We start from the raw sequence: 13,500 nt of genomic DNA, 5'->3' as shown, positions 1-13,500 counted from the left end.
TTGTTTCGTCTTCTACATATATTATTTCAAGTTTATAAACAACAATTTACCAGTGGGTATCATCCGTATAACAAAGCTTCACGTAACAAGGGTCTTTTTAAGATCAAAGAATCAAGTACGTAACATGAATAGGGCATCTAAGCAAGCAAATTTGAGAAAGGGTATTCCTTGTTCGATAAATCATGGAATCAGGTAAACCTTCATTTTCAAACATAAAACAATATCCTGTTGTGGAATGGCACTTGAAATTCACAAGAGGATATGATTGGTGAACATAGACTTTCAAAAATCATCATAAACATTATTGGGGAACATTTGAGAAATTGCAAAGTTTTATTCAACAGCAGGTACGTTAAACTACCCTAAACTAGACAATATGTATGATAGGACATGCACGCAAATAAAGGTGTGAGTTTGACTAACATCCGATGTTTAAAATCATACAAAATATGGGATGGTGTATTCCGAGGACAGATCACCCAGTATACCTTGTTTATTACCTGATTTCCGTCAAACCGGTATTATATTTACCCAATGTAATCGGTTTTTTTTTTTCATTTTTTAACATTTTATATTACAGAAAGCTGAGTCGCAACAATCTAACCAAACTTGAGAACGGTACCTTTGACGGTTTGTCGGAATTGATATCTGTGTAAGAGACTGTAATTGATATTCACACAGAGAGTACGTACCACCAGTCAAAGTCTCCGCATCATCCGATAATGAGGACCGATTGTTCCATGAAATGCGACATGCGAGACTGCTACGCATTATCGCGTATTTTCATGGTCTATCGCGTAATCGCGAAACACACAACGCCCTATCGCGTATACGCGAAGGCACACAGCGCTGGCGTGATTGTTTGACACGGCACGATCAAACAATCGGCCCTCATGAATATGCGAGAACTGGTAGCATACAATACACGGGGACTTTGACTGGTGGTACTTTCTCTGTTTTATCTCACTCCTCTGTGGATATTCATTTAAGTTGATTGAATCACGAATTTGAGATAATTGTTATTTGTGACACCGTCTGATCCAATCTAACCGAAGTCGGGAATGTTAACATTTTGGTTATTACCATTTTCTAACTTTCAAATAAGCTTACCGCTGTGGCATACTTGGTTGAACAGGTATATTAGATATCGCAATATCATTACGTCCGACTTCGGTGTGCTGATATTATTGACAGCTTGTTGACATATTGTAAGAAAAGTTGAATAAAAAAGGCTTTGTACAAATCTGTCAATTTGTTCCATTACGTTGCACACTCTTTAAACAAATCTATCATATTTACCAATTTTTTAGCTGAAAGGGGGTCAAACTATGCTCTCAGTAAGACACCTGTTACCAACTGTCAACATTTGACAACCAATTGCCTCAGGCGAAGGTCACTTTATGATTTATGTTTATGTCAAAGAGTCAAATCAGGGCACTCTCATTTCCAAAATATACGCAGAAATTATAAGCAAACTCCAAGGTCATTCCTGTCGGGGTTTACAATAAATTAGCCATGTAGAGAGAGCAATTCTTTTTGTCAATATAAAAAGAATAGCTAAATCTGGCTATAGACACCCTGTTACCCAATATTATATAATGCTGACCCTCTTTAACAGATCTTTCTAGTGGCATGGCGATACTATACTAGAAAAGTCGCTTAACAACTCAAAGAGGGTAGCATTTAATAGTTTGTATATTATATGTTCTAAAATTTGGTCTAAAATTGCGTGGCAGCAGAGGGTGCTATCACTTTCCAAGTGCTCAATATTGGCACTTTAAGACATGTTGTACAATGCTTAGCACTTTAGTTGGCGAACTAGGTTTAAAGTAATAAAGCACTTTTTGTAAACACCCTTTGTAAACATACTTCAGAACCAAAATAATTATTTATAAGAGGAATGTAACAATAAATATATTCATTTCTTATGTAACATATTAATTGTTTATCAGGACAATGGAAGACAACCAAATAGCTCATATTGAGTTAGGGGCCTTAGACGGACTTGTTAGCCTTCACAATTTGTAAGTAAATCTCAATAGTATCTTATTAAAAATATAAAAATCAAGTAAAACGATAATCAGGAAAAAAAGAGAAAAGAAGATGAAGCCGAAAATAAGAAGAGGATGGGAAGCTGAAGGAAGAGCAGGAGCAGGAGGAGAAAGAGGGATGAGGTGGAGGTGGAAGAAGAAGAGAATTAAAGAAAAAGAAGAAGAACAATAACAACAACAACAATAACAGTATCAACAACAAAATCCGTTTCTTCAAATCGATGTACAACTCATATCATTTAACATCAATAACTATTGTTTTCGCAGAGACCTATCGAAAAACAACCTATCAACCATTGGTCAACATACATTTCGGAAGCTTTCGCAACTTCAAGTTTTGTAAGTTACTTGCATTTCATAAAAGAGTATCCTTTTGTATGTCTTTAATTAATTTACTTCTGCAGTAATTGTGAAGCAGTCGGAATTATACTGTGTGAACATTTATCTCTCTCTTGTCTGTAGCCTTGACGCAAAACTGCACTCATACTATAAACTTGGAATAATTTGCCCAAATCAGACTCGTTACTTTAATTGATTTTTATATGCTCTTTCTTTCCTTCCCCTTCAGAACCATACAGAATAACCCTTGGGTAACAATCGAACCATTTGCATTCGACGGGCTTAGTAGTATCCAAATAATGTAAGTTGTGTTATTTATCAACACTTTAATGTGTCACAATCAAACAACAGAAAATGTCAATTTTTCTGGATATACGTGATCCAAAATTGGGTTCTCGACAACACTTTGTGCTTCTGGAAGGCAAACTAATATCGTTACACCATATTATTTTTGACACTACAGAATGTAATAATTTTTAAATTACAGGGTGATTTAAAATGAACTGTACCCAACTTAACCCATTTTTTATATATATTCGCGGAGACTGTACATATCAAAAAACTATCATAGAAACCAGTAATAAGTGTTCTGTAGTAGAAATTTTGAATTGTGATAATAAGTGGCTTTAGTCAGAAGATATCGCATTTTCAATTTATCATCCCATTTTTAGACCAACACATGGAACTGGAATTATCCGTGTTCTCTACCGCAGTAACAAAATTGGTGTGTTTTATAAAAATGTACTTTTCTTCAAAACCATTTGAGGTAAAGACATACTTTTTTCACCAATAATAGGAAACATACTATCCTGTTACAGCGTACAAACACAAATTATTTAAATGTCGGTAAGTATTTTATGTTAATTTTTGAATTTGGGTACAGTTCATTTTAAATCACCCTGTATAGCATCTTAGGGCTGTGCAGGAAGAAAGGGTTTCATCATGAAACTATTGGAGTACTAACCTTATTTCTTAATTCTACGTTTAACACTCCGGGAGCACAAAGGGGTGATTTTTTATCTCATGATCTCGCTCATCTTTCAAATATTAACATCTCTTTTGATTAAAATAACTAATTATTATTCAGGGTATTCCAGGAGGCCAGAACAAATTTAAGTTTGGTATGGATCCTTTTGACTACACGTATTTATGCAATGTTATATAACTCATACAAAGATTCGCATCATTTGATTGGCCAATTACTAGTGATTATTTTTGTTATTTTTAGCGTCAGTGCAAAAAGACTATTGCACTAGTGTAGCAGTTAATTTTCCATTGCATAGTATTGACAAACTATTTGAATTGAAAGTTGATATACGTGGAGTTCATGTAGAACGCACACATTTTGCACTATTTTATACCCAAATCAAGGTGTTTACCGAATGTGTGTGTGTATAAACAGTACCAAGAACAAGGACTATTGTTTTTCTTTTTACTTTCAGTTGTCAGGGGAGAGGGCGGTCGCCCACTGAACCCCACACCGTTATGCACGTTGGAGTTGCATCTAAAATAAATATAGTTTAGATTATGTTTTAATTTATTTTTATTTTCCCGGTGGGAATTGCAAGAGAGGGAATTTATATATGACAAAGGGATATTTTCATTTTTCATTTGGTGAAATATGAACTGGTTCATTCAACTCAACAAAGCCTCCTTGAATGAAACATATTTCCCCTTGTAAAAATATTTCTACTGTTGTATTAGCTGTTGTACTTATTAACACTCAATATTTGTATAATAACCAATGAATAAACATGCTATCATTTTATTTAATAGTTTTGTTGTTTGTTTCAGATTCCTTAATCGAGAGGAGCGCTTTTGGAAAGGATCTAAAATGGCATTAAATAGTTTCCATGACCTTAATAATTTACAAATATTGTAAGTATACGTATGTTATCATAACTTAGTGGAGCACGTGTGGCCGAGTGGATAAGGCGCCCGACTCATATAATCCATATGTTGCGAGTTCGAGCCCCGCTCGTGCCAACGTGTTGTGTCCTTGGGCAAGGCACTTTATCCTCATTGCCTACTGGGGGATGGGGTTGGGTTGGATTGGATGTTTGTATAGTTGTTTGTTTCAATGTTGCAATATTGGCGCTGATTAAGCTGCTGCCTGCAAATTGCATTGTGTCTGTGTAGGTGTGTTTAATGTACAATTCTAGCCATTTGACCTGCGGGTCACCATTAAAGTTTGAAATAAAATCTTCCTTTAGTTCTTCAAGTTGTGACTTTGCCCTTTTTTCTTGAGGACGCCCCCCCCCCCCCTAAATATCCTAATAGAAGAAAAAATAAAGAAATGATTGCCCTGTGTATCTTCCTTATTAGCCCGACAAACACCATGTTTTGGGCCAAAATAGTGCAAAATGACCCCTTCATTTCTGGTTAAAATAGTCTGATATCGAACATTTTTCGCACGGTTTGCGCGCAAATATGCCATTTTGTGCGCTTCTGGCGCATACATCTCGGTAAAATCATTTTGAAAGCCGGTCACGACTGATAACTACAGAACACCAAGACAGCGCCGCAAAGTTACACATAAAATAAATGTTAATTTCAAGCAGGACAGGATACTTTTATGAGCAGCCTTCCTACGGAAATATTGCTCGATACACCCTGCATAAAGCCTATGACGTTTCACATTGCACAATGCCACAGATGAAGATAATGTTTTGGGGAAAATGCATCTGATTACAATTCACTGGTCAATCGCGGACTACAACCCCGTGTGTTAGTTTTTGTGAATAAACAATAAACATTACTGGTCAATACAAGGCAATGGTACTGGCTACAAGCCTATCAACCTTCACCCTCCGGATTCCGGGCCCATATCCAGTACCTCGGGGAAAACAGTTTGCCCTATTCCTCCTCTAAATTAGATCTTTCATATTATTTTAAGAAAATTATAACGTCAGTGCTCGTTTCCCTGACGTTTTGGCTCAAAAGTGCCAATAAATTATTTAAAATGCTCTGTCACAAACATATTCAAACATATTATCGTGGTCTGAAACTAGTTTTTAATTTGATATTCCATTTCAGGAATACTGATGACCATCGAATTTGTTGCTTATTACCAAACCCAGCCACAACATGTAACCGGGAGACTATGCCACCACTCTTTGATAACTGCGATGAGCGTCTCCTTCCAACTTACGCCGAACGCCTCCTACTGTGGATTTTCAGTATTTGTGCCCTGTGCGGAAATACCTACGTCATTGTCCTGCGTTGCAGAGAAAAGAATGCACGAAACCAAACTCAGAGTTTATTGATCATGAATCTTGCTCTTTCCGACCTATTCATGGGGTGTTATATGATCATGATAGCAGCAGCGGATTTATATTTTGGCCGGGAATTCGTGTTATATGCGCAAGACTGGCAATCTAGTGGTGTTTGTAAATTTGCAGGATTAGTGTCTTTCTTATCAAGTGAAGCCTCTGTATTATTTGTTGTACTTATAAGTCTGGATCGTGTATTATGTGTTGGATTGCCACATGGTAAAAAGCGAATGACACTTCAAACTGCAAGACAGGCAAGTTCCTTAGTATGGTTTGTAGTAGTATCACTTGGAGTCATTGCAATTGTACTTCAAGAAACTACAACTACATATGGCCTTGCAAATGTATGTGTTGGCTTACCGTTAGTCAGTAATAAAGTGTATGATACAGTATATAAAACTGAAAAATCTAAAATAGTCGGAACTGCTGGCGAGAAAGTCAATTTGACAACTTATGAGTTGGTAGATTCTGGTGATAATTGGCAGTTTTCAATTGCAATAAATCTGGGATTAAACTTTTGCGCCTTTCTTGTTGTCTTAGGATGCTACCTCGCCATTGGAATAATAGTGGCGGTTAAAATGCCTAGTAAAAATCTGCAAAGTAGGAAGGATCATCATCGCGAGTTGAAGATGGCCGCACGAATGGCAGTTATAGTATTGACAGATTTTTGTTGCTGGATGCCTGTAATTATCATGGGAATACTAGTACAAAGTGAAGCAGTTGATGACACAAAGATACGTAACAACTACGGGTGGATTGTGGCGCTTGTGTTGCCTTTAAACGCAGCCTTAAATCCATATTTGTATACATTTGCAACGGAGATGCGTAATAGGAAGAGGCAAAAGGCAAATGATATAGCGCTCTTAACTAAGGGCCCGGCTAGAACAAGAGCAACGAATTTATGACGACCCTGTGATCAGTCACGTGACTTCATAAGTCTCATGATCAAGAAAGGTCAAATCTTACAAACATCTCAGCTTAAGCCCAGAATGTGTTCCAAGTGAAAGGACCACAATTATCAGGGACCCGTGTGTCAATCCAGTTCACTTACTGCTACTACGATATTAATGCCAAACCTGTTTGGTAATATAACATTTGACCGTGTCGGGTTCAAACAGGTTTGCTTCATATTGAAATTTGAAATGTACATGCCTAATATCGTTGCCTACATAATCTATCACATTTTGTCTCATTTTACAATATCGATGATACTACATTTCATGACTGCACAAACTGGATGTCTTTAAATCACACCACGTCAATGTCATGTGTTTGAAAGTATCAATCTTACCAATCTTGAAATTAAGAATTAGAAAATAAAAGTATTTTTGAGACCCAGCCGTGTATATAAGTTATCCACTCGAAAACAATGGTATCGGCCGTGTTATATCAGGCAATAAATACACGGTTAGGTCTGAAAACAATATTTTTATTGTCATTCTTAAACATATCAATATATATTTTTTCAAGATGTGTTTTACACGTGTTCTCCCGAACGCAAAATACCACCTGGCGAGAGTGATTACTACTGCGCAACGCGTGTATTCTTGGACGTAGTCGTCATTAGGTTGCCAAGATTATCATAGCTGTTTAAGAGTTGTTAATGCAACATACCTTGTTTCAAGGCTTGAGATGTCTTCATTATGTTAAAGAAACAAAATATCATACGGGAAGTAAAAGCAGAAAGGATGTAAGCAGGCTGCATGAAATCATGTGTTACACCCGGGTTTCCCCGGTAAATCCAATCAGGGAATTGCAACGTTGACGACATTTATAATAGCACCATCATAAAGAAATACGACATCGTTTAGCATAGAGAGAGGGCGACATGCATCTATTTCTTTTGGTACCTAAGGGATACATAGGCTACCAAATAACTTCTATATTGAAAAGCACGTAAAAATCAACTTTTTTAAGCGGCGTTTTCTACCCGGTGTGACAATATTTTTCACTTTTTTACGTCATCCCTGTATTAATTAAGGAATGAAATTCCATTTAAGCTTCAATTTTGGTTAACTTTACAGACTCACCTTTTTATTAAAAAATGTTGAAAAGCGACGCTGCTATTTCAACGCCAAAACTAGAATTAAAACTTGTTCCGTTAGCAGTAATTCGGACTGGGCCTATTTTTCTTGTGAAATCGATTTGTATAATTTCATAGCTATTTTGGTCATTAATAGGTTAGCATCTTTCATTTAAATCAGAACATGCCAACCTCGCGAAGAACATGGTCCCTAAGGACACCACATTGTCTCCAGTAGCCATATACTTTTAACCGGAACTCATCACCATTGCACCTTTCGCGCAGTGATTTGGTGTAATGTGCCCCGCGAAGTTCAGGTACCATTATGCACTTTATCGTTTTACATTGTAAGCGTAATCCTAAGGCATCATAACTCACAGTGTGGTCCATTTCATTAACACAGAAACCCATCATAACCATTGGTAGACGATGATTGTAACTTAAGTGTGCGGGTACAATGTGTTGACAATCTTTGTTAAATCCAACTCTGGTCTCAAATCGAGGATTTTCCGAAGTCGTCAATGAAATATTCGATACCGATATTGTTTTCTTTTTTTCGTGACATAAAATTGTATTCGAACAAGGTATATAATGACGGAAACAACAAGTCGAAACAAAATAACGTTCAATGGGCCCTTTTATTTTCTCAGTGTTTATTTCATTATTCATGTTATTACGCTTACGCTTATTTGTAAGTATAGGTTCATCACGGTTTAACAACGGCGCGCTCCTTGTACTATAGAGTTGTTGAAGCTATGTCGCTGAGACAAGCGGCATGATGTATCCGCCAATGACGAACCTTGGTTGTTCCCGTTTGTTTGCATGCGTATGCGCAAAAAAATCCAAATCGGTATCCATAAGTTTTCTGCTGTTCTGCTGGATGTTTCTTGTGAGAATCGTTTGTAAATAAGGTATGATGTGCGTTCAACGTACATGAGTAAGAACACTCTTAGAAAAAAGTTATTAGTAGGACCTAAAGTTTCTTGAGCATTCTAAAAAGGTTCTTGAGCTGTTCTTATGTAGAAAATTTTAATGGTTCCACGAAGACTGTAAAAGCCAGAAAAGTACATTTTAGTTCTTTCAAATTTCAATTTTGAAAAGTATGAAGGACCCTACATACATGACAGCAAAAAAACACGTTCTCTAAGAGTGAATGGAAGAGGAGCTGGAACCATTTAAACTGGTCTGTGAGATTAGTGTGAGAAAGGAGAGATTAAATTCAAGTAGAATATGAGCTAGCAGAGGTGAAAGTGCGAATAGTTGATGATATGATTGGCGAAAACCTGGACAGGTAGGTATGCAACCAAAAACTGTGATGGCAAGCCAGGATGACAAGTATGAGGAGTGAACGATTTTACCGGAGACTGAGAGATACATTGCCAGTGTACTTCGGTTATATCTATAAATGCGCTTTTATAAATGCGCACGTGACCACCTCCGCGTTGCCATAACAGGTTATAGACAGTAAGTCTCGAAGTGACCTTCTACATAGCGAGTGGTCTTTCTATACATTTGAATGCAAAGGCGGAACAATATGAGACTGCTGTGCAGCAAAATTGTCTATTTTGTTCAACTTTGTGATTATATTGTAAACGTTTCCGTCATTGAATATTTTTGGTCAATGCATGAGGATTTGGTCACGCTTGCTGGTCTTGGTATGTCGTGCCCATGGGTCACGTGCTTATTTATAAAAGCGCATTTGTAGATATAACCGAAGTACACTATGCTTACGTTCTTATTCTTGTTCGAATTCTATTCTTATTCTTCATTATCTTATTCTTTCTTAGTTTGCTTTTGTTTCTTACTTTATTATGAACACGATTATGAGGAGTGTAAAATATGGGAGCGTTTGAGCGTAGACAACTTTTAAATTTTGAGTGCATTTTTCGGTTGCTATAACCTTTTGTATACCCTGCTGCTTTTAATTCTTTGCTGCGATTTCCCGCTCATATTGTTGTGACCGCGGCACTATAAACTCATTGTATTGCATTATTCTGTCAATTCTTAGATGGGCGACGTTACCGTGACAGTGAAAGCCGTTTTACCTTGATGGTTACACGCGATCGGGTAAAAGCGTAAAACACATCAAAGACGGTTATTCTGCTGTCTGCCAAAATCGATTTGCTTTGTTCGGGACATTCTGCTCAATGTTATTTTGTTTCGGCACATTTTTACATCAGTAAAATACTCGTAAAAACGTCAAACAACGGTGTATATTAGTGTGATTGTGAGTCATTGTGTCAGATAATGTGAAACATTCAATTCATTTTTGTAGTAAAAGGCTACAGTGGCGTAGATTTCTGTTTGACATGGAGGGGGTAAAAAGTTTTCTTAAAGTATTGTGAAACAGCACCTTTTGGCGACATAATCAGTTTATGGTACAGGTGCGCGCGCGCGAAAAGTTTAGCCATGTTGGAGCTAATGGTGAAATATGTTCAAACATGGAACAAATTTGAAGGTCAAATATGGGGTTAATTTGGTCACAAATCCACATACATGCGTAAACACTGTATGGACTATCCCCCCTTATCAAAATATTGGGGATTTCCGGATTTATGCCTATGAAATGCGAATATAAGTGAATAATCACATGATACACAAATCGTGTTAGCACCTAAGATAATAAACCTACGGAATTGTTAAAATTCAAAAAATTTTCAAATTCTAATGGGCATGTGTTACGATACGTTAGGTTTTCAGTCAGTCACCAAATCGATCGCAATGGTTCTATATATATTAAATATGTCATTTGAATGAACACATCTGCCAACAGCTATATACATGATCCGACCGCGATCGTATTTGAAATACAACGCAAACGAGTGAGTTGGTTACACTTCCGCATTTAGGCACGTGAGCGTTCATCAGACATGTATCGTCACCCTGTTGACAACTGTGTTCATTCAAATGAAATTGTCACTATAGCACAATACCTTCACCTATAAACAAGTGGAGGGAAGTGTTACTTGTACATACTGTAAAGATAGCCGATATCATTATGACATACTATTGAAGGGATATACAGCCCTTTAATTTCGACATCCAAAATGTAAGAACAACTGCTCGATAGCTAGAGAGAATAATGAGTTGTAAAAAATGACCCTGTAGCTAAAGTGACTCAATTTTTTCGCAATTCTTGAAACCAAACAGAGCGCTGTCGATTAAACGGCCGTCATTTAGCATAGGGCAGCCATCATACACGGGCAATTGGTTATTGGTATTTGCCTTTGGTGTTAGACTCAAAATCTCCGCTGCACGCAAAAAAATCAAATCAAATTCTGTCTTCCCGTGACTGATCTAATATGGAAACGTAGTAGCGGATGCCCCATGATAACGACTAATTGTCGCTTACTATTCGTCGGCAATTTACAGGGAACCTCTTTACCAGGTCACTTGACATTTCAAGTTTCGTCAGTATTATCTTCATGAGTTTAGCTAGCAATGCTTAGATATGCTTGACATAATAAATGATAATCTTTTGGGGATATTGTTCACATTTTTCCGTGTATTGTTTGTTTTCATTTAAGGATGTCAAAATTGATATTATATTTTGCTGGCAAAATATTGCTGTATATCTCTTTAACCTCTATTGTAACACAATTGATAGGAGCCCAGCAAACACAAAACGTTTTCGACATCATTCGCAAAAGGTTATAAAAGGTTGTCAGAAAACGTTTAAATGTCGGGTTATATAAAGGGTATAAAACGTTTTCATAACATTAAAACACATTTTTTGATAATCTACTGCCCAGCAAACAAAAAATGTTTTACAGAAAACGTATAAATGTAGGGTTGTATAAAGGGTATAAAAACGTTTTAATAACATTCCAAAAACATTTTTGAAAACCTGATACAAAACATTCTAAACAGAATGTTATTTTTGGGTTGAAAAAATATTTTGCGAAAAATATTTGCCCAAAATATTTGCAATAACGTTTTAAATACGTTTTTATGACCTTTATATAACCCGACATTTAAATGTTATTAAAACGTTTTGAAGAAAACATTTTAAGAACATTTCTGTGTTTGCTGGGGACAAATATTTTAACATAATGTTATTTAAGTGTTGACAAAATATTTGGCAAAAATGTTTGCAAAAATAGTTTACAATAACATTTTGAAAACATTTTAGAAATATTGTTGTAGTGTGTTTTCATACAAAACGTTTTAAAACGTTTTCATGACCTTTATATAACCCGACATTTTAATGTTATTAAAACGTTTTTACCTCAACCAAAAGTCAAAATATAACTTATTTAAAACGTTTTAAAAACGTTTTTGTGTTTGCTGGGAGTATGTGTATGTGTGATATGTGTAAGAATAATTTATAACTGTATGTTTTCAGTAAGTCAATTCATTAAATCTTTTGTCGTCAGATGTATTAGGTATTGATTTAATTTAAGGATTCAATGTTTTGCCGTTGTTCATCCCCGTTTAATAACCAGCGTGTTTATAGTGGGAGCAGATGTACGGTATATTGGCGTATAAGTTCTATCTGGTCAGAAATTAAAAAGACGCTGGAGTATTTGAATGTAAGTAAAGTTCGTTAAGCATGTTAAGTCAAGTTTCCTGATCCTGTTTTGTTTGTTTGTTTGTTTGTTTGTTTATTTGTTTGTTTTCTTGTAGTTTACACTTTATGCGTACATTCAGAAATACCTGTATTAGCTGTAATTTAGATCTAATATCTACACGAATTACGATGTTACCCAAGTCAATATAAGAGAAGCAAATTGTTTCAAACTTCACCTGTATGCAAAATTGTATTGTGAGATTTCATTAAAATCAAAATGTGTATTATAGATACTACAAGTTATGCGCAACGATTCATTATGGAGTGGCAATAGTTAATGACAAACCAAATGTGCAATTAATCGAGAACCCCGGGTTTTTTGTCGATAAACCTAGTTTATCTACCGAATATATACCTCAGTGCAAACAGGGTTGCTGAATTGAAATCACGTTGATTGAAATCGCAATAAATAAATAATATTTTTGTAAGTAAACAAACATCAGCATCCCTGTTATCTACCTACAAACCTGGTTTATCGACTGATAAACCTAGTTTATCAACCTCAAACCAGTGATATTTTTGGTATTGAATGAACAGACAGAGAGTAACGAATATGTCATTCAGTAGACATGAATTTAATAATAAAATGAATAAATGAAATTAGGCATAATCAAGTAAAGTCTTATTATTATATACTCAAAACTCTTTTACAGTTTTCAGTTATGAAACTACCACCAGGCCATGTAATACGGTGCGCCATTGCCAACGCGCGACGCACAGTTAGCGCGCGACGCGAAGTAGCGAGTAATTGCCGTCTCTACCGCATACGCGATCAGTACGGTTACAATAATCCGCGAGAGGCAGACCCGCTTATTGGCGGTGCTGATTAAAAGCTGATTAATACGGCTATATATTGTATGGCCAGAATACTGGAAAATACAAGAGTTTGTGATGTATCAAGTCTGGGGACCCCAAGCAATGTTCCAACTATATGACCATCGCACTCATCAGCCATGCCAGCAAGGTTCTTTTAATGATCATCATACATCGCCTCAAACAAATTGGAGCAAGAACTACCACAAGAACAAACTGCTTGACCGAGGAACCAGAGACATGTTGGTATGCCTACAGATACTAATATGGAGCAGATACTTGGAGTAGGTGATGAAGTCATCGTCATGTTCATTGATTACTCAAAGGCGTTTGATTCAGTCAGCCACGTTAAACTGTTTGCTATAATGGAAGAAATAGGTTTCCCAGTACATCTTGTGCTTCTACTACAATACTTGTATATAAACCAGAGAG

At 36.3% G+C, this 13,500-nt stretch overlaps 1 protein-coding gene across 6 annotated transcripts in view; it reads left to right on the top strand.

Moving 5' to 3' along the window:
- LOC140138889 (uncharacterized) overlaps positions 1-11,190 on the top strand; it is a 241,675-nt gene extending 230,485 nt beyond the window's left edge. For all 6 annotated transcript variants that reach the window (XM_072160672.1, XM_072160671.1, XM_072160674.1 and 3 more), the window contains exons 10-15: positions 581-652; positions 1,953-2,024; positions 2,319-2,390; positions 2,620-2,691; positions 4,185-4,268; positions 5,427-11,190. In XM_072160672.1, the coding sequence (XP_072016773.1) occupies positions 581-652; positions 1,953-2,024; positions 2,319-2,390; positions 2,620-2,691; positions 4,185-4,268; positions 5,427-6,567 (1,513 nt within the window). In that variant the 3' untranslated portion in view covers positions 6,568-11,190. The remainder of the gene's footprint in view (positions 1-580; positions 653-1,952; positions 2,025-2,318; positions 2,391-2,619; positions 2,692-4,184; positions 4,269-5,426) is intronic.
- The last annotated feature ends 2,310 nt before the right edge of the window (positions 11,191-13,500 follow it).

Source organism: Amphiura filiformis, chromosome 18 (genome assembly GCF_039555335.1).
Source record: "Amphiura filiformis chromosome 18, Afil_fr2py, whole genome shotgun sequence".
NCBI lineage: Eukaryota > Metazoa > Echinodermata > Ophiuroidea > Amphilepidida > Amphiuridae > Amphiura > Amphiura filiformis.
This window is presented reverse-complemented; position numbering and strand designations above follow the sequence as displayed.